Genomic DNA, 20440 nt, shown 5'->3' with positions numbered 1-20440 from the left:
GACTTGATCTTTCATCAGATTCTGACCTACACTTTGGCAGGACTATCCTCAGCACGGTGGTCCCCCCCTAGGTGTTGGTCTCTGGAAATCTCTCCAGTGGGTGCTGTCATGGCGAAGGGTAAATAACTGGATTACTCACCGGTAATGCTCTTTTAATGAGTCCATGACAGCACCCAGTCACATCCCTCCCTATTAAATTAAAACATTCGTTTGAATTACTTCTGTTGAGTATATAAGTTTAAAATATATGTTTGTAAATAATTGGACTAATACTGGCGGTCCTCCGGGTACTCTGAAAATTAAACTGACGAGGAGAGGCGGACCGCCCCTTTTATTCTTCTGTAGGTTTCCTGTTCCTTGGGGTGGATCCCTATGTCTCCAGTGGGTGCTGTCATGGACTCATTAAAAGAGCATTACCGGTGAGTAATCCGGTTATTTTTCTCTAAATGCTTTTTGTCATAACCTTCCTTTCCCATAGTAAATAGAAATTGTCAGGCCGCACTAGGTCCTATTTGGCGTCTTCCTTCAAAGGCATCTGAGGGTTTCCAGCCGTCCGCCGCTGCACGGGGCACTCATCGTTTACAGGCTTCACAGTCATGGTGATTCCTACACCACAAATTCTTCCGATACAGATTTGGCTTGAAAAAGGCATTTTGGTGCCGAAACGTTGCGACTGAAGTATATCTGTACATACAGTACCTAGTTGCTTGTTCCTTTGTATTTGGCGAATGTTTTGCCTCTTTTTTTTTTTTTTTTTGAACACTGTACAATAAATTGCTAGTATACTGCCTGTCATACATCGCCCACAAATACATATTTTCACTACACCTCCCTCCTTATGAACATGCATGGGGGTTGACTTACAGGTCAGCTCCTGAGCGCGTATCTGGTTCAGCCCCGCCTTGGCGAGATAAGCCATCAGTGTTGCCGTGATCAATTCATTTCTTATGTTGAATTGTAAAATGATATTGCTGTAATATCAGGCTCCATGTAAGCAATTTCCCATTGAACCAACTCAGTGGGTTATGATCTGTTATCACGGTGACGTTGCACCCATATAGCTATAGCTGCAGTTTCTGCAGAGCCCACACAATTGCTAAACATTCCTTTTCAATGGTGGCACAAGCCACTTCTCTGGGTAGAAGTTTCCTGCTTAGGTAGAGAATTGGGGCTCCTCACCTTGCTGATTCACCTGGCTGAGAACCGTGCCTAGCCCATAGGTGCTGGCATCTGTCTCCACTACAAACCTGTGAATGAAATCTGGGGCCTGAAGAATGGGTAAACTAGCCAATGCGGTCTTTAGGGCAGAAAATGATTCCTCACACTGAGGGGTCCAAGAAACAATTTGGGGGAGCTTCCTCCTGGTCAGATCAGTTAAGTTTAGCCAGAGCACTGTAGTGTTGCACAAACTTTCTATAATAGCCAGCTGTACCCAGGAAGGACAGTAATTGCTTCTTGGTTTGTGGGGTGGGCCAGGCGGTAATGGCTTCTACCTTCCCTGGTTCAGGTTTTAGCAGCCCTCCCCCACCCGGTGTCCGAGGTATTGTACTTCCTGCATGGCTACCTGACACTTCCCATGCTTAACAGTGAGACCTGCAACACATGAGAAAGATGTACAAGGTGTTCCTCCCAAGAATTACTAAAAATGGCTATAGCATCGAGATAAGCAACTGCAAAGCCATCAAATCCTTACAATAAGTGATTTAACCAACCTCTTGAAGGTGGCAGGGGGATTTTTCATACCAAATGGCATCACCAGGAACTCACAGCTCAAATTTCGTTAAAGGCAGACCTCTGCTGAGCTTCTTGGTCAGGGGTATCTGCCAATATTCCCTACTTAAGTCCATGATAGTGAGGTGCAATGCATTTGCTATCTGCTCTAACAGCTCTTCTATCCTCGGAGTGGGGGTAGACCTCAAATGTAGTAATTAGATTTAATTTCCTATAGTCTACACAGAACCTGGTAGTATGGTCCCCTTTCGGGACCAGAACCATAGGCGAGGCCCAGGCACTCTCGGATTTTTGTATTATCTTGAGGTTTAGCATCTCCTCTACCTGTACCTTCACCTCTGCTGACACCTGGTATGCAGACTGCCTTACCGGGGAGAGTTAGTACCAGTGTCCACATGGTGAGTTGCTAAGTGCGTCCTCCCAGGCTTCCCTGAGAAGACTTCTGTGAACTCGCTGAGCACCCCCAGCAGCTCAGACCTCTGACTGTGGGATAGCTCAGGGTTAAACTGCTGACTCCCGGGACTCCATATACTGAGTCCCGGCCCCCACATCTAGTAACAGATCAGCCTCCCCCTTCTTCAGGCAGGCTACAGACAGGTAAGACACAGGTCTCCCTGTCATGATGAGCCTTCAACATCTTTACATGGAATACTTTCTGGCGCTTTGCATGTTCGTCTAAGGTTATCATAGTTATCATTTAGCCGCTTGTGTACAAGTGTATGGTCCCTCCCTTGCGGCCTTTAATTTACACTGTAACATAGGGACCAACACCCAAACCTTCTGCCCCTCCTTATTGGCCCTCAGTCTGGCAGTACGGTCGTACCAGGCCTTGTTGATTTGGGCCTGGGCCACGTTCTCATGGGCCAGGTTGCTCAGTTTTTGCATTCTTTCCCTGAGTCGCAGTGCATATTCAACCACACAGACTCCCGTAGTTTTAGGGTCGCCCTCCCAACAGTCCTCACGAGAGAAAACAGTCAGTAAAGCATCCTCCACTTGTCTGCTCGGATGGAGGACAGTGCCACAGCTTCCAGATATCGTGTAGCATAGTCCACCACGGGGAGGATGAAATTCTTGCCAGAGCTGCTAGGTATTGCAAGTGGCCCTATGATATCCACAGCCACTCATTGGAAAGGCTCATCGAACACTCATCAATGGGGCTTCTTTCTGTATATTCCCGGACTTTCTGACTCTCTGACAAACTATGCAGGATCGACAGTAACTTGCTATATCTGTCCCCCAGAAGTTGTGTCAGGCGAGCTTTAGTCTTTCTCTGTCCCCCATGACGGCACCACGGAGAGAGAGAGGATCCGCCCATCAATGACAGGAAACCTACCGATAAAAAGGCGGTACCTCTCTCCCGCATCAGTTTGGTTTCCTGTCCTTGATAGGGAACCTGCAGCAAGTCTCACCTCAGATCATTGTTGGAATTCCGAAGCCAGTCAGACCGATTCAGGCAGCGGGGGTTCCCTGCCTCGGCTGGCGTGGTCACCCGGAGCACCGCCGCTGGGATCAGTAGGTCTCAAGGGTGCGCGGGGAGCAGTGGCAAGGGAGCGCTGCTGCTCCTAAAGGAAACTTCCATAGCCGGCTGGAGCTCCATAAATACCACGAGGGGTCCCTCCAGGTGTGGGTATACAGCGCGGGACGGACGCCCTTGCAGCTGCACCACCGGAGATTGGGAGCGCGCGCAAAGCACCTCTGGGAAATTAGGTAATGCGCATGCACGGGGAATGACGCTCACGGCCACAATGCATGACGGGACCAGTCAGCGCGCGCTCTGCAACACGGCCCCTTGCACAAAGCACCTCTGGGAAACGAGGTAATGCGCATGCGCGGGGGATGATGCGCCCGGCCGCAATGCATAATTGGGCCAGTCAGCGCACGCGTACAACGGCGACCTGGCGGGAAGACTGGACAATCCAGTCAGATATTATTTAAAGGGGATGACACACTGGCTGAATGCTTCTAATGGAGCTCAGTCAGTGTTCCCCAGTAACAATGAGTGACCCAGAACCGCAGGCGCAAAACAGGTCACCAGCGCAGCAGCAAAAGCATCGGCCGCAGGGGAAAGGAGACCCTCATCGCCAGCAACGTGGAACAACTGAGAAAGACGATCAGGATCTCAGAACAGTAAGGACTCCAGTGCAGCGTCCGGAGCAAAGGAGAATCCTATAGATACAGATCATCCACAGCTGGTACTGATGGGTACACCAGGTGGTGAGTGATCTTCCTGAAAGCTCTGGCTAATAGAGCCCACTCTTTTCTCTTTGCTTGTCTCTTCTATAGGGGAGGAAAAGTTCAGGGAAATCCAAGCATAGAGTCTGCGCTTTGTAAAGATCTGCCAGCCACATGGGAGAAAAGACTGTGTAATTCATGTATAGAACAAAAACTCTGTGAAGGGCTTCCCGGGTTTGCAACAGAACTCAAATAGTTAATTAAAACCCAAGTAGAAGATACCTTTAGGTCTCTCCAGGAGGGTAAAAAACGAAGGAAGATCAGGCACAGATCTCCTGTCTCTGATTCTAATGACACAGATAGTGAAGAAAATAGTTTGGACTCTTCTAATTCATCATCGTCGTCTTCATCATCTTACTCAAGGGGGGGCCGTAGTTGCTTTCCATTAGAGGAAACAGCCTAGTTAAGGCTGTCAGAAACACCATGGGACTGACTGATTCTCATCCCAAAAAATCGGTCCAGGATATTATGTTTGGGGGGCTTGAACAAGAAAGAGCGTTTCCGCTCAATGATAAAATACAGGCTTTAATTAACAAAGAATGGAAAAAGCCCATAAGGAAAGCCTTACTTACGCCCAAAAGGAAATATCACTTCGAGGACTCAGCATGCTCCTTTTGGAAAAAAGCTCACAAATTGGACGTAGCCATTGCTAAGGCATCAAAAAAGTTCGCTCTACCATTTGAGGTTATGGGGATCTTCAAGGACAAAAATGCGGACGCTTTTTTGAAAAGTTCTCGGGAAGCAGCCGGGGGGGGGGGGCTAAAACCAGCGGCAGCCGCTGCTTGTACATACCACTCTCTGATGGCGTGGCTGGACCAATTAGAATGTCAGCTTAAGGGGTAAACAGCCTGAGATAGCATGTTAAACACATTGCCAGTAATGAAAGGGGCAGCTGCTTTCCTGACAGATGCATCAGCGGATTCCATCAGGCCGGCTGCCAGATCAGCAGTTTTTTCCAATGCGGCCAGAAGAGCTCTCGCTTAAATGTTGGCCAGGAGACCTCCAAACAAAGTCAAAACTTTGTAATATCCCCTGTGAAGGAGAATTCTTATTCGGCTCCACTCTGGACCATATCCTGGAAAAAGCAGGAGATAAGAAAAAATCTTTCCCCATCCTTTCATACCCATCCTACAAGCGTCCCTTTCGGAGTAAGAGATTTACCCGTAGAAAACCCCCCAGAACGCAAGACAGATGGGAGGATAAAAAGAACAAAAACAAGGGGTTTATGTTCAACAAAAGCCCCACCGATACTAAATAAAAACCCCAATGAACTCTTGCCCCAGGTGGGAGGAAGATTGTCCCGCTTTCTCTCAGCCTGGGAAAAGATAACCAGCAGCGACTGGATTCTGGATTTAATAAAATCAGGACTAAAGTTCAAACTTCACACTTTTCCTCAGCCATCCTTCCAGTTAACATATCGAAGATCCTCACAGCAGGAACAGGAAGTCACTGTATTGCTAAACAAAGGGCTTCTTCTAGAAGTCCCCCCCCCCCCCTCACCAAGAAAGGGGGAAAGGGTTCTACTCGCTGTTTTTTCTCAGAAAGAAACCAGGCGGGTCTTTCAGGACAATTATAAATTTAAGAGGCCTAAACAAATACCTGATAGTGCAACCATTCAAAATGGAAACAATAAAAACATCGGTGAAAATGTTGTTTCCGCTTTGTTTTATGGCAGTACTAGATTTAAAGGACACATATTACCATGTCCCCATTCAGAGACTTCCAGAAATTCCTCAGGGTAGCGATCGAAATCAGGGGGTCATAAGACCTTTCCAATTTGCAGCTCTTCCTTTCGGCCTCGCAATAGCCCCCCAGGTGTTCACCAAACTGATAGCAGAAGTCATGGCACATCTGAGAGAACAAAACACCCTAATCGTCCCATACCTAGACGATTTCCTGGTGATCGGCAATTCTCCCCAACATTGCAAAAACCAGTTGGAGAGGGTCATGGATTCCTTAAAAGACTTGGGTTCGCTTCTGAATCTAGAAAAGTCCAAGTTAATACCAAGTCAAATTCAGGAATACCTAGGCATCACGCTAGATTCCATTCATCAAGAGTGCCGCCTACCCCCAGGGAAAATTCTAAAGAGATTGGGGTTAGTGTTCCGGGCAAGAGAGCTCCCCTCCATATCTCTGAGACGCAATGTCCCTCCTGGGGTCCATGACAGCCTGCATTCCTGCAGTTCAGTGGGCTCAGTTACATACAAGGGAACTTCAGTGGCAGATCTTGTCAGACGAAATTTCTCTGGGATGAAATTTAGAAAGTCAGTTCAGTTTCTCGTCAAACAACTCTCTCACTAGAATGGTGGACAAAGGAGAGCAATTTGGCCCGGGGTATTCCATGGGTAGTCCCAATATCAATGGTGGTAATCACAGTCGCAAGTCCCCAGGGCTGGGGGGCTCACCTAAATGATTTGGTGGCTCAGGGGACTTGGTCAGACGACTTTAAAACCAGTACCTTCCAATATGAAAGAACTACTAGCGGTGAAATTTGCGCTTATAGAATTCCTGAAACCCCTTCACTTGCATCATGTAAGAATATTTTCAGACAACAGAGTGGTAGTGGCATACTTCAATCACCAAGGGGGTAGCCACTCTCAACCATTGATGGAAGTAACAAAATCAATCTGCCAGATAGCCGAGAGCAACCTAGCGTCCTTGTCAGCCCTCCACATAAAAGGGGTGGACAATTTTAGGGCAGACTTCCTAAGTCGGTGTCGTCTGAGACAAGGGGAATGGGAGTTGAACCAATCCATATTCAACCAGATCACGGAGAAATGGGTATCACCCAATATAGACCTATTCGCGAACAATCTGAATCGGAAGGTTGCCACTTTTTGTTCCTTAACTCCAGCAGGGAACCCTGTTGCATTAGACGCTTTTCTGATTCCATGGAATTACAGGCTAGCATATGCGTTTCCCCCAATCGCATTAATAACTGCAGTTCTGAGGAAGATAAGGGAAGACAGAGCCCGGGTAGTGTTAATAGCCCCTTTTTGGCCGAAAAGAATTTGGTTTTCTTGGGTCAAGATGATGTCCATCTCCGACCCTTGGGTACTCCCAGACCTGCCCAATCTTCTATCCCAGGGACCAGTAGCACGTCCGCAGGTGGCAAGGCTACACATGACAGCTTGGAATTTGAAAGGGGGTTACTAAAAGATAAGGGGTTTTCACAAGGTTTAGTGTCGACCCTCCTAAAGAGTAGGAAACTATCTACCAAGCAATATGGTAAAAAGTGGAAGAAATTCCTTTCTTCCTCAGGCTCTAAAGCAGAGGTGTCAAACTGCATTCCTCGAGGGCCACCAACAGGTCATGTTTTCAGGATTTCCTTGTATTGCACAGGTGATAATTTAATCACCTGCACAGAATGATTCCAGCACCTTGTGGAATGCTAAGGAAATCCTGAAAACATGACCTGTTGGCGGCCCTCGAGGAATGCAGTTTGACACCTCTGCTCTAAAGTGTCTGAGGGAGTCCCGCTTAAAGCTAAATTGGAATTCCTACAAAATAGCTTAGAAAAAGGTCTAGCTACAAACACCCTTAAAGTTCATGTCGCAGCACTAGGGGCATTGTTTAACTACAACCTAGCAAGGAATCACTGGGTTTCCAGGTTTATTAAGGCTGTGGAAAGATCTAGACCCTACCCTTACGGAAGGCCCCACAGTGGGACTTAAATTTAGTTCTCACAGCCTTAACTAAACCCCCCTTTGAACCCTTAGAGGAGGCTTCCTTAAAGATCCTGTCCTTCAAAACCTCCCTTACTTCAGCCCGAAGAGTTAGTGAGATACAAGCCTCATCAGCTAGCCCACCCTTTACGCAAATCTTAGAAGACAGGGTGGTTCTAAAAACAGACCTGGCCTATCTACCAAAAGCAGCCTCCCGGATCCACAGATCTCAAGAGATTTCTCTTCCCTCCTTCTGTCCAAACCCTAAAAATGAGGGGGAAAAGACCATACACACATTAGATGTTAGAAGATCTTTGATCTATTACCTAGAAGCCACTAGGGAGGATAGATCTCTTTTTGTGTGTTTTCAGGGCCCTCGGAAAGGTAAAAAAGCCTCCTAGGGTACATTAGCAAGATGGATCAAAGATGCCATCAACCTCCCATACACCTCAAGCGGAATGTCGGCTCCAGGGGAAGTTGAGGCTCGCTCGACGAGAGCAGTGGCAACCTCCTGGGCGGAAAGAGCTGGTGCTTCAATTGACCAGATATGTAGAGCTGCTACTTGGTCTTCACCCTCAACATTCTTTAAGCACTACCGGTTGGACCTAACTTCTTCAGACCTTACCTTTGGTAAAAGGGTTCTGGAAGCAGTGGTCCCTCCCTAAATGTACAGTCTCTGCAATTCTCTCCGTGGTGTCGTCATGGGGGACAGAGAAAAATGTAGTTACTTACCAATAACTGTGTTTCTCTGAGCCCATGAAGGCACCCGTACATTCCCTCCCTTCACGTGTGGGTGTGCACACTAGTATAGTATTTAGCTAGTAATTAAGTAATAATCACGCGGTATCTCTAATAAGACTTAGTAATGTTGAATACTTTAATTATTAACCTGATATTCCCTTCATGCTCTGTAAACAAACTGATGCGGGAGAGATGTATAGCCTTTTTATCTGTAGGTTTCCTGTCCTTGATGGGTGGATCCCCTCTCTCTCCGTGGTGCCGTCATGGGCTCAGAGAAACACCGTTATCGTAAGTAACTACATTTTTTGTACTCCAAGGTGTCCAGCCAGAGGAATTTCATGAGCAATTCTCAATAATTGTTCCCTGAATAGATAAGGGACCAGCCGCTTTTCACAGTCCCAGTGTTCTGTAGTATCCATGGGGAGAGTCTCTTTATACAGTCTGCCCTGGTCTCAGTATATTCTCTTTGTCAGAAGCAGTAGGGGGTTGGTCTTCAAGACATCTGAGCTTCTCCAGACTAACATCTGTCAGCAGGGCCTCCTGGAAGCTCTGACTGTCCAGGGACACTTGGACCATGGGCACGGCTGGACTGACTCCATCCAAGCCCGGTTATAGACAGTCTTTCCTGTTATATCTGCAGGGTTTACCATTTCTGGACACACCAGAGTTAAGGTACCGTCACACTAAACGATATCGCTAGCGATCCGTGACGTTGCAGCGTCCTGGATAGCGATATCGTTGTGTTTGACACGCAGCAGCGATCAGGATCCTGCTGTGATATCGCTGGTCATTGATTAAAGTTCAGAACTTTATTTGGTCGTCAGATCGCCGTGTATCGTTGTGTTTGACAGCAAAAGCAACGATACCAGCGATGTTTTACAATGGTAACCAGGGTAAATATCGGGTTACTAAGCGCAGGGCCGCGCTTAGTAACCCGATGTTTACCCTGGTTACCAGTGTAAAATGTAAAAAAACAAACAGTACATACTCACCTACGCGTCCCCCGGCGTCCGCTTCCTGCACTGACTGAGCGCCGGCTGTAAAGTGAAAGCACAGCACAGCGGTGACGTCGCCGCTCTGCTGTTAGGGCCGGCGCTCAGTCAGTGCAGGAAGCGGACGCCGGGGGACGCGAAGGTGAGTATGTACTGTTTGTTTTTTTACATTTTACACTGGTAACCAGGGTAAACATCGGGTTACTAAGCGCGGCCCTGCGCTTAGCAACCCGATGTTTACCCTGGTTACCCAGGGACCTCGGCATCGTTGGTCGCTGGAGAGCGGTCTGTGTGACAGCTCTCCAGTGACCAGCGACGCTGCAGCGATCGGCATCGTTGTCTGTATCGCTGCAGCGTCACTTAGTGTGACGGTACCTTTACCTCTGCTCCAGTGTCTCTGAGGCCAATGGTAACTTTATTGCTAACAGTGACAGATTAACAGTTCTCATTGGTCCTAAAAGGCCACAAGGTGGGGGCCCAGACGGCTTGGAGGTTGTAGTTGGGCGTTTCTCCCTTTCAGGGCAGACGGCTGTAACATGTCCCACTTTGTTGCAGGAGAAGAATCGGCGTTAATCGCCTAAAGAATGTCTATTACCCGGGACCCCATAGGAGGTGGGCTTGGACAGTGGTTTCTGCACCTGAGTCATCCTGTTAGCCACATAGCAGTCTATAATCTTTGCAGCCTGATCCGCAGTGTGCGGCTCTCAATCACACACAAATTGTCGTATATCCATGGGGTACATATGAAGAAATTGATCCTTGACTATAAGATCCATTAAGTCCTCAAAACTGTTAACAGAAAGACTCCTGATCCATTAGTATGTCGTGGTCCTCCAGGTGCTCACGACATCTGCATAGCGGTCAGTTGATCCATGCTGTAGGTTCCGGAACTTTCTCCGATACACTTCTGGGGTTAGGTTGTATTTCCTGATCAGGGCTTCTTTTATGGCTTCATAGTTCCCATCTAGCTCTGGTGGGAGTCCAGCAAAAAACTTCCAGGGCTTTTCCTCTCAACCCTGGAGTTAGATACCGCGCCCACTGCTCACGGGGTAGATGTTGTTGCCTGCAGGTTTTTTCAAACCCCCCGAAGAAAGGTATCTAAGTCCGTATCCTTGTCCATCACAGGGAAGTTTTCCAAACGTGATCTCCTTGGATTTATGTACTGGGAGGGGGTTAGCTGAGGACTGTTACCCCTCTCTATTTGAGCCATCTGAAGCCTGAAATCTCTCTCAGCCTGGCGTTCTGCAGCAGCAGCCTCTCTATCAGCCTGTCGGTACTGTAGAATAAGCTGCAGGCGCAGATTGGGATCACTTGTTCCTAGCTGCTGTAAGGCCATTTGTAAAGTCCATAGGCTCCTCAGAACTAGCATTACTGGCAGCTCCATCAGGTATCTCCGGTGCAAGAGCTGGCATTGCTGGGTCTCTCCGAGGTGGACTCTCTCTTTGGTCAGGTGCTCCAGTACTTAGCTCTATGTCCTGCTCACCCAAAGCGCACATCAGCAGTTCCTTGGATTTGTCGGTGGTCTCTATTCCTCTCTGCTCACAGAGGTCAGTCAGAGCCTCCTTGATCTTCTTGTACAGGGCTGCCATATAAATGAACAGCCCTTTGCAAAATAAAAGCTAGAAAAGAAAAATGGGGAAGGCAAACTGCTGCAAGTATGTCTAAATAAGCAACGAATTGAACCTTGTAGAACTGGTGCACTCCTCGCTTTGATAGCAATTCTTTAGTACAGGGAATATTTGCTTAAAGCATGCACTAATACTCTAATAGAAATTCTATCCCACCGCTGCCACCAATTTGTCATGTACCCACTTCTTGGCACATGACTAGGGGTTGCGCCTGCGAGGGTTAATTTATCTCCTCTCACTTAATCCAGCATTCAACCTCTAGTCTATGCTGCAATGGGAATAGGAAATGGATCTCATCTTGGCTGCCCTCAGTCTGTGAACAACTTTCTTTGTGGTGGGCCAGATTTATTGGTTTAACCTGAAGATCAGATTTCTGGACCAGCCTTTCATGTTAAAGGGAATCGGTCACCTCATTTTGGCCCTATAAACTTCGGCCACCGCCATCAGGGGCTTATCTACAGCATTCTGTAATGCTGTAGATAAGCCCCCAATGTAACCTGAAAGATATGAGAAACAAGTTATATTATACTCACCCAGGTGCGGTCCGGGTCCGGCGCCTCCCATCTTCATGCGATAACGTCCTCTTCCATCTTCTGTCGCGGCTCCTGTGCAGGCGTAATTCTCTGCTCTGTTGAGGGCAGGGCAAAGTACTGCAGAGGGCAGGGCGAAGTACTGCAGTGCGCAGGCGCCGGGAAAGGTCAGAGAGGCACTGCAGTACTTTATGCTGCCCTCAACAGGGCAAATCAGTATGCTTCCACAAGAGCCGCAACAGAAGCAAGGAGGATGACGACACCGTATGAAGATGGGAGGCGCCGGACCTTGTTTTTCTTATCTTTCAGGTTACATCGGAGGCTTATCTACAGCATTACAGAATGCTGTAGATAAGCCCCTGATGGCGGTGGCCGAAGTTTATAGGGCCAAAATGAGGTGACCGATTCCCTTTAGTATTCTAATTCCTGGTTTTTGACTGGACCATGGCTACTTTACCAATGAATACATTATTTTTTTCTCTAAACGCTCTTTGTCGTAACCTTTCCTTCCCATAGCAAATAGAAATTGTCAGGCTGCACTAGTTCCCATTTGGCGTCTTCCTTCTAAAGCATCAGAGGTGTGAAATGTTTCAAATTCTGGGGTCTGAGATCAGGAAAGCTACCTTTGCAATAGGTAACATAGGCTGCAGCTCTTCACAAAGGTCATAACCTAAGAACAGATACTAATTTACTGCTTGTCATACATTGCCTCCAAAACATATTTTTCACTACAGGTGAGGTGGGGCCTCAATCTACTGAATAGCGGGAAGTGGGGCTTCAATATCTACTGTATTGGGGGTATTTTGGGATGACTGGTGTTTTCTGTCCACAGAAATACAACGCCGATTACGACCTGACTGCTAAGCAAGGTGCAGACACCCTGGCCTTCATCTCTCTGCTGGAGGAGAAGCTACTTCCGGCACTGGTGAGTCCTGCCATCACCTCCAGCATTAATACGCAGAGACCCCCATCACCCTGACTCAGTTTCATTTCTTTCCTCTTAGATCCATACGTTTTGGGTAGATGCCAAGAACTATGTGGACCACACGCGCAGGTGGTACTCCGAGACCATCCCCTTCCCACTCAACCGCTTCATCCCCAACCAGATTCACAAGAAACACCTGGAGCGTCTGCAGCTGATCCGGGGCGAGAGCTGGCAGGAGGACGATGAGACTACCGAGAAACAGGTGTGGGAGGTGGGGAGCTGGCAGGAGGATGATGAGACCTCTGAGAAACAGGTTTGGGAGGATGGGGAGACTGCTGAGAAACAGGTGTGGGAAAGGGAGAAGATGGCGGGAGAACGATGAGATCTCCGAGAATCCGGTTTGGGAGGGGAGAAGCCAGCGGGAGGATGACGAGATTGCCGAAAAATGGGTGGGAAGGGGAGGAAATGGCAGGAGGACGAAGAGACCACCAGGAAGGACAATGAAACTGTACAAAAAGCAAGGGTGTGAGCTAGCGGGTAGGACCACACGGTAAGCAAGTGGTGGTGGTGGGAGAATGAGACTGCAGAGAAACAAGTATGAGAAGGGGGCACGCAAGCGGGAGGATGATGAGACCTCCGAGAATCAGGTGTGGGAGGGGAGAAGCTGGCGGGAGGAATACGAGACCGCCAAGAAACAGATGTGGGAGGGGAATGAACTGGTGGGAGGATAACGCCGAAAAACAAGTGTGGAAGGGGAGGAGCTGACTGGAGGTTAACAAGACTGCTGAGAAACTGGTGTGGAAGGGGAGGACTAAGAGACCGCCCAAGAAGCAGGGGTGGAAGCTGGTTGGATGGACAATGAGACCAAGATGGAAGCAGGGGTGGAAGCTGGCAGGAAGGACAATGAGAGTGCCCTTGTAGCAGGGGTGGGAGCTGGTGGGAAGGACAATGCGACTGCCCTCGAAGCAGGGATGGGAGCTGGTGGGAAGATAGGGAGCGGCTTGGGTTGTGATATTCGTGATGGGCCGGTGCCAGTAACCCTGTACTCCTCAGCTGTACGCGGATGCCCAGGAATGTCTCACCCTCCTCTCGCAACGGCTGGGAATGCACCAGTTCTTCTTCGGAGAATCGTAAGTGTGACTGGTGCTATGATTCTTGTTTAGGGTCTTTTTTGTCTATCTTGTTCATTGCCTGTCCCTTACAGCCCAGCTTCTCTGGACGCCCACATCTTCAGCCACCTGGCCCTGATCCTGAGAGTGAAGCTGCCCAGCAGTCGCCTGCAGCAGCATCTAAGGTCTCTGCCCAACCTGTGCCAGTATTGCTCATCCATCCTCAGCATCTACTTCTCCCAGGATGGAGGTGGGTTCCCGGGCTGGACGATTTTCCCATTCTGTGTCTGCTTTCCTGCTCGCTCACAACACTGTGCTTTGTGTCTTGCAGAGATTTTTCCTCGCATCTCCCCTAAGTTGCCGCCGACCGAAACTCCCGAATATGAGGAAGAGCCCCACAAAAGGCGTAACCAGCTTCTGTCTGTGGCGGTGGGGCTGCTGGCCATGATCAGCTATGCGCTGCTAAGTGGGATCGTATCCATCCAGCGGGGTTCTGGGGACAGGGTAGTGAAAAAGGGGTTAGCCCTGGAGGAGGAGGAGGAGGATGATGGGTGAGGCAGGGGCTGGGCGGCCGCATATCATTCCATTACCTTTCTATATAGTGTCCAAGCATGCAGGCCCAGCAGGGAATCGGCCTCTGGTAGGGTGGCTAGAGGGCGAGCTGTGTGTGGGCCGCAGTGGGGTACTGGTCTCTGGTAGGGTGGCTAGAGGGCGAGCTGTGTGTGAGCCGCAGTGGGGTACTGGTCTATGGTAGGGTGGCTAGAGGGTGAGCAGTGTGCGGGGACGGTAGGGGGGCTAGAGGGTGAGCAGTGTGCGGGCCGCAGTTTGGTACTGGCCTCTGGTAGGGTGGCTCGTGGGTGAGCAGTGTGCGGGCTGCAGTGCGGGACTGGCCTCTGGTAGGGTGGCTGGAGGGTGAGCAGTGTGCGTGCCACAGTGGGGGGCTGTCCTCTGGTAGGGTGGCTAGAGGGTGAGCAGTGTGCGTGCTGCAGTGGGGGACTGGCCTCTGGTAGGATGGGTAGAGGGTGAGTAGTATGTGGGGCTGTCCTGTGAGTGCCTCTATATATGCAGTGGTTGACCTTGCACACCCACTACTGATGTATGATAATAAATGAGGGTTATGTCACACAAGGATCTGACCCCTCCCAGCATTGGAGCGTGCGCTGTCCGATGATTACCCCTCTAAGCATTGGAGTGTGTGCTGGTGGTAATATCGCACAGGATCCAAGCATGAGCTGACATTGTGATGTTAGTACTTGAAGTTCAGCTTTGGCATCTTTGGGGCAGTCCCCTTCCTCCCCGGAGCCTGAATGATGTTGTCATGAATCCACACCGCTGCCACCAATTTGTCACGATTCCACACCGCTGCCACCAATTTGTCACGATTCCACACCGCTGCCACCAATTTGTCACGATTCACACCGTGACGGTCACCCCTACGTTACGGATCGGGGTGACTTTAGGCCAGCAGATGGCTATCACATGTGCAGGGGGCTTATCCTAGTTATCCTTCCACTGCTACAATGTGATGAGAAAAAACACACACAAGGCTATTGACCTCTTAGTTTACAGCCGGGCTTATTTTAGGTATCCCACTGCCCTTCAATATACGACGAACTGCAGGGATTTATGTATATCCCGCTTACAGCTCCACTTGAAACTTGCAGCTCTCTGGTGCCCCCCTTACTCTCAGGTCAGATTAGGTACTGCACCTAGGGTAATTAGTCGCCAGAAAGGCTACCTGCTATGTACTGGCTATTGGGCACGCTGCGGCGAGGCGATATAACTACTCCCACTCAGGCAGGAACAATAATTATCAACGCCGCAGTCGCTACAACGACTCCCAACTACCCGGTACAAAGGTATGCCGCCACCAGCTTCGATTAAACGGGTCCGAAGCTAACCCAAAACAGCGTAATTCCCTTCAGAAGACTTAGGGTACGTTTTAGAGCATGAAGAACGAAAACTAGTAATTTATATATTTTACTCCATTAAAGATTAAGGCAGTGTCTAGAAAGAGGTATAAAAGATGTTACGATATGAGACAATTGAAAATATGTACAAAGGTAATTATAAAATAAATGGATTAAATGAGAAAAGGTAAAACTCACATGTTCTCAGTTCATGTCAGGCAAACCCATGCGGGCAGAGCAGAACTCCCAAAAATCCCAGTGTATCAGGAGGTCTGGATAGAAACAGCTTCTCAAGTAAAACTGCTGACTACTGCCGGCTGGGTTAAGAGTAGAGACTTATATACTCTAGCCTCGGGGCATCACTAAAGGGCTGTTAATTATATTCACTGAGGTCAGAGATCTTTACATTCTGAGACTCTGGAGACAAAGACATTCCTGACCGAGAAGGGAGGGACCACAGGTGGCTTTGCAGGATTGGTCACCTGCAGTTTTAAGCCACACCCTGCTCACACACTAGCTTCAAATTACCCAGTGTCTGCCACAAGCGCAATAGACCTTCCTGGCTTGGGGGCAGGGCAGAGAATTGGGAAGAATAGCTTCACACACATTCCAGCAAGCAAAACACAGAGTGAAGGGAGTTTTTTAGCCCACAGCATGGCACTAACAGGCAAGAGACTAAAACATATATTATACATTATCCTCACAGATGTCATTTATATAAAGTGATAAGAGGATTTCTCAGCAATAACACAGCTGCTGTGAGACTTGGGGGATTGCAGTCCTCAGCAATCCACAGCTTATGTGTCCATAGTAATAGTTTATAAAGGTCAAATGTGACAGATTCTCTTGAGACACTGGTCCTGAGGCCACAGGGTCTGTAGGAAGAATTCGGATGAATCCCTTATTTGTGTATAGAAAATTATTTAGATGTGAGAGTCCTCAGTGGTTGATACCTTTTACTGGCTAACTGAAAAGATGGTAACAAATTGCAAGCTTTCGAGACTAAGCAGGTCCCTTCATCAGTCATCAGGCAAAGACTAATGCAAGTTCTGAAGAATCACATATTTATACACAACACAGCACAAAGAAAAAGAAGGCAATAGATAAGACAAGTGACGTGAAGCAGAATTATCATTCTGTGAGAGGGACAGCCACAAATATTGGAACAGTTCATAGATAAAACATTAAGATTTCCTTATGGTCCTCTGAATGGGACTGGTTCTATGTTCTGATGACCTCAGAAGGTCTGAAGAGCAAATTCCTTAATTGATGTAAAAAGACATAAATCCATGCGAAACATTAAGGCCATGTTCACACTTTGCGGTTTTTACCGCGGATCCGCGGCGATTTTGATGCTGTGGGTCCGCAGCAGTTTCCATAGCGTTTACATTAACATGTAAACCCTATGGAAACCGCAAACCGCAGTGCACATGCTGCGGGAAAAACCGCGCAGAAACGCAGCGGTTTACAACCCGCAGCATGTCACTTCTTTGTGCAGAATCGCAGCGATTCTGCACCCATAGGAATGCATTGTTCTGCTTACTTCCCGCATGGGGCTGTGCCCACGATGCGGGAAGTAAGCATATAATGTGCAGTTGCTACCCGGGGTGGAGGAGAGGAGACTCTCCTCCAGGCCCTGGGAAGCATAAATAGTGTAAAAAAAAAAAGAATTAAAATAAAAAATGATGCTATACTCACCTCTCAGCGCTGCACGCGGCCGTCCGCTCTGGTTGCTGTGCGAGCAGGACCTGCGGTGACGTCGCGGTCACATGACCGTGATGACGCCGCGGTCACATGACCGTGACGTCACGAAGGTCCTTCTCGGCACAGCATCTTTGGAACCGGAGCGCCGGGTGCAGCGCCGAGGAGATCCGGACATCGGAGGGTGAGTATAACCAATTTTTATTATTTTTACCATTACTATTGATGCTGCATATTGCTGCATATGCAGCATCAATAGTATAGGAGTAATCCCGCAGCGGAAATCGCAAAACAAACCGCGATAAATCTGCAGGGATAACCGCAGCGGTTTTGCCCTGCAGATTTATCAATTCTGCTGCGGGAGAACCTGCAGAGCACGCCGCAGAGTGTGCACATAGCCTAATTCCTGCACTGAGAGTGTCAAAGGTCCTCATGAGTTTTTTTACTCACAGACTCTTCTGTCTTTCTGAGATTTGAAATTACCTTTTAAAACAAGTAATTTCATGTCCATGATGCTATGACCGGGGATACAACAATGTTTTGCTACCGGTAGGTCCATTCTTTTTTCTCTTATTGTGTGGCGATGAGAATTCATTCTTGTTCTAAGTTTTTGCCCTGTCTCCCCCACATACAGACCCCCAGTTGGACAATTGGTACAAATAATTAGGTACACCACATTAGATGTGATTGTAGCTGAAAGTTCCTGGGATCTTGTAGTCCTGATGTGAGCTGGGGATCTTTATCTTGTCCGTGGCCATTATAAATGGGCAAGTTTTTACATTATTTTTCTGGTTGCAAGGAATGGTTCCTGCAGCTGTTTGTGAGGACAGGGAGCTTCTGACAATGATGCTTCTTAAATTTGGGGGATGCCTAAAACACAGTAGTGGGGGGGTCTGGGAAAATCGATTGTAAGCGGGCATCTTTTTGTAGTAAAGGTTGTAATTTCCATGCAGCTCCCCTTAGCACCTCCAGATTTGGATTGTAGGTGACTACTACAGGCACCCGATTATTTTCTTCTTTATCTTTGTAATCTAGCAGATGATTCCTTGATAATCTAGTTGCTCTTGTAATCTGGTTTTCAATTGTTCTTGGATGGCAGCCCTGATTCAAAAAAGTCTTTTTGAGGCGACCAAGGTGTTTGTCTCTATCCTTGGGGTTGGAACATATACGATTGTATCTGATGGCTTGGCTGTAGACAAGAGTTTTTTATGTGTTTTGGATGGAAACTGTCCCATTTGAGATATGTTGAACAGTCGATTGGTTTCTGATACAGGGATGTCTCTATTTCATTGTTCTTTAGCTTAATGATGGTGTCAAAAAAGTTAATTTCAGTGCTGGAGTGGTTGAGTGTTAAGTTGATGGTGGGATGAAATTGATTAAACTGTTCGTGGAACGTCTTTAGCTGTTGCTCAAACTCCGTCCAGATGATTAAAATATCATCAATGTAGCGGTAGTAGGCTAGAGGCCTGATGGGACACGAGGACAAAAATTTGCCATTTTACTTCCCATAGCTGTACCAGTCCCCTGTAGATAAATCTTGTCAAATTCAAAGTAATGGTGGGTGAGGATGAATTTTGTGCATTTCACCACAGAATCTGCATCATTTCCTGTGTTTTCCAGGAAGAATTTGCAGGCATTTAATCCATCTTGGTGTGGGATATTAGAGTACAAAGATTCCACATCCATGGTGGCCAAGGATGGTGCCTTCTAGTAGAGAACCTATTGCTGCTAGTTTATTCTATAGGTCAGTGGTGTCCTGTATGTAGCTGGGTGTATCCTTTACCAGGGGTTTAAGTATACCCTCTACCCATCCAGATACCTGCTCAGTAAGGCTAGGTTCACACTGCGTTAGCAGCAGCCCGTTCAGCACATACGCTAACGGGCTGCTGTAACGTAAGTGCCGACGTTTGCAGCGCGCTAGCGCAGATAGAGCATCTGCTAGCTCTATCTGTGCTAGCAGTGACGGACCTGGAAACGCTGCAGCTCGCATCTCAGGGTCCGTCACTCAATGACGGCACATCCCTAGCGCACGCCCATTGTGGGCGTGCGCTAGCGATGCGTCCGACATTGCTTTCAATGGCGGCGTTAACGGACTATGTTATGCCGCGGTGTAACGTAGTCCGTTTAACGGAGTCACCGAACGCAATGTGAACCCAGCCTTAGAGTGCCTACATATGAGATAATTGGTCTTCCTGGATTTCCACAATTTTGGGAAGCATGTAGAATGTCCCTTTTTTTGGACTCTCTGGTATCAGCTCTTATGGATTTGTCAGGTAGACAAGATGCCAACTTGTTTAGTTCCTTGTAATAGTCCTGTGTAGGATCCAATTCCCGTTTTTTGTAGTAGTGTGTGTCCATAAGTTGTCTGCTTTGCTTCTTTCATATAGTCTGATGTGTTCATCATGACTCTTGCACCTCCCTTGTCAGCAGGTTTGATGATGATTTCTTTGTTGGTTTTTGTGTATAGACATCTACATTGCAATAAAGCAGGCGAGGATCATGTCTACCCGCAGTGGGGGCAGGTTCTCTGCTGTTTACAAGGAGTTAACACAGCCGAGTGAATGCAGCACAGGAATCTGACACGTTCCCCAGACCCCGCTTCTTCCAACCTGTGAGTAATACTCAGTGATTGAGGCTCTGATCACGTCACTGCACAGCAATGCTCATGGCTGCCAGCATCGGCAAAGAGAGGAACTTTCTGGCTGTGGAGTTTGGTCAGTTCTGGTAGCCATGTCTCATCAGAAACAGAGTGTCACCAGTATGGAAACGGGAGAGACCTGCACTGCATGATAAGCGGAAGACAATATCACCTGGAGGCCACACCCTGAACCACAGATCACACACAACTGCTGGAGGAGCGTGCCACCTGGAGACCAGACCACAAATTAGGACCATTCAAGACTGATGGAGGCCAGGCCTCAAATCACAGATCACATGTCAGAACCATACACAACTGCTGGGGGACAGTACCACCTGGAGGCTAGACCCCAATCACAGGTCACATGTCAGGACAATACACTACTACTTGGGGAGAGCACCACCTGTAGGCCAGGCTCTGAATAACACATAGATACCATACATGACTGATGGAGGAGAGCGCCACTTGGAGACTGGTCCCTGAAACACAGATCACACATCAGGGCTATACACGACTGCTTGGGAAAAGGCGCTACATGGAAGCCAGGCTTCGAATGACACATCAATACCATACATGACAGAGAGCACCGCCTGGAGGCTGGACCCTGAATCACAGATGCAGGACCATGCATGACTGCT

The 20440-nt window shown here is 48.2% G+C and overlaps 1 protein-coding gene across 1 annotated transcript in view; it reads left to right on the top strand.

Moving 5' to 3' along the window:
• The window catches only part of MTX1 (metaxin 1), a 131552-nt gene extending 114331 nt beyond the window's left edge, over positions 1 to 17221 (top strand). Inside the window, exons 4-8 of the mRNA XM_077255889.1 lie at positions 12352 to 12444; positions 12524 to 12706; positions 13498 to 13574; positions 13649 to 13803; positions 13885 to 17221. Coding sequence (XP_077112004.1) covers positions 12352 to 12444; positions 12524 to 12706; positions 13498 to 13574; positions 13649 to 13803; positions 13885 to 14108 — 732 coding nt within the window. The 3' untranslated portion in view covers positions 14109 to 17221. The remainder of the gene's footprint in view (positions 1 to 12351; positions 12445 to 12523; positions 12707 to 13497; positions 13575 to 13648; positions 13804 to 13884) is intronic.
• The last annotated feature ends 3219 nt before the right edge of the window (positions 17222 to 20440 follow it).

Source organism: Ranitomeya variabilis, chromosome 1 (genome assembly GCF_051348905.1).
Source record: "Ranitomeya variabilis isolate aRanVar5 chromosome 1, aRanVar5.hap1, whole genome shotgun sequence".
Taxonomy (NCBI): Eukaryota; Metazoa; Chordata; class Amphibia; order Anura; family Dendrobatidae; genus Ranitomeya; species Ranitomeya variabilis.
The sequence above is the reverse complement of the archived record's forward strand: the minus strand, read 5'-3'. Positions and strand labels throughout refer to the sequence as shown.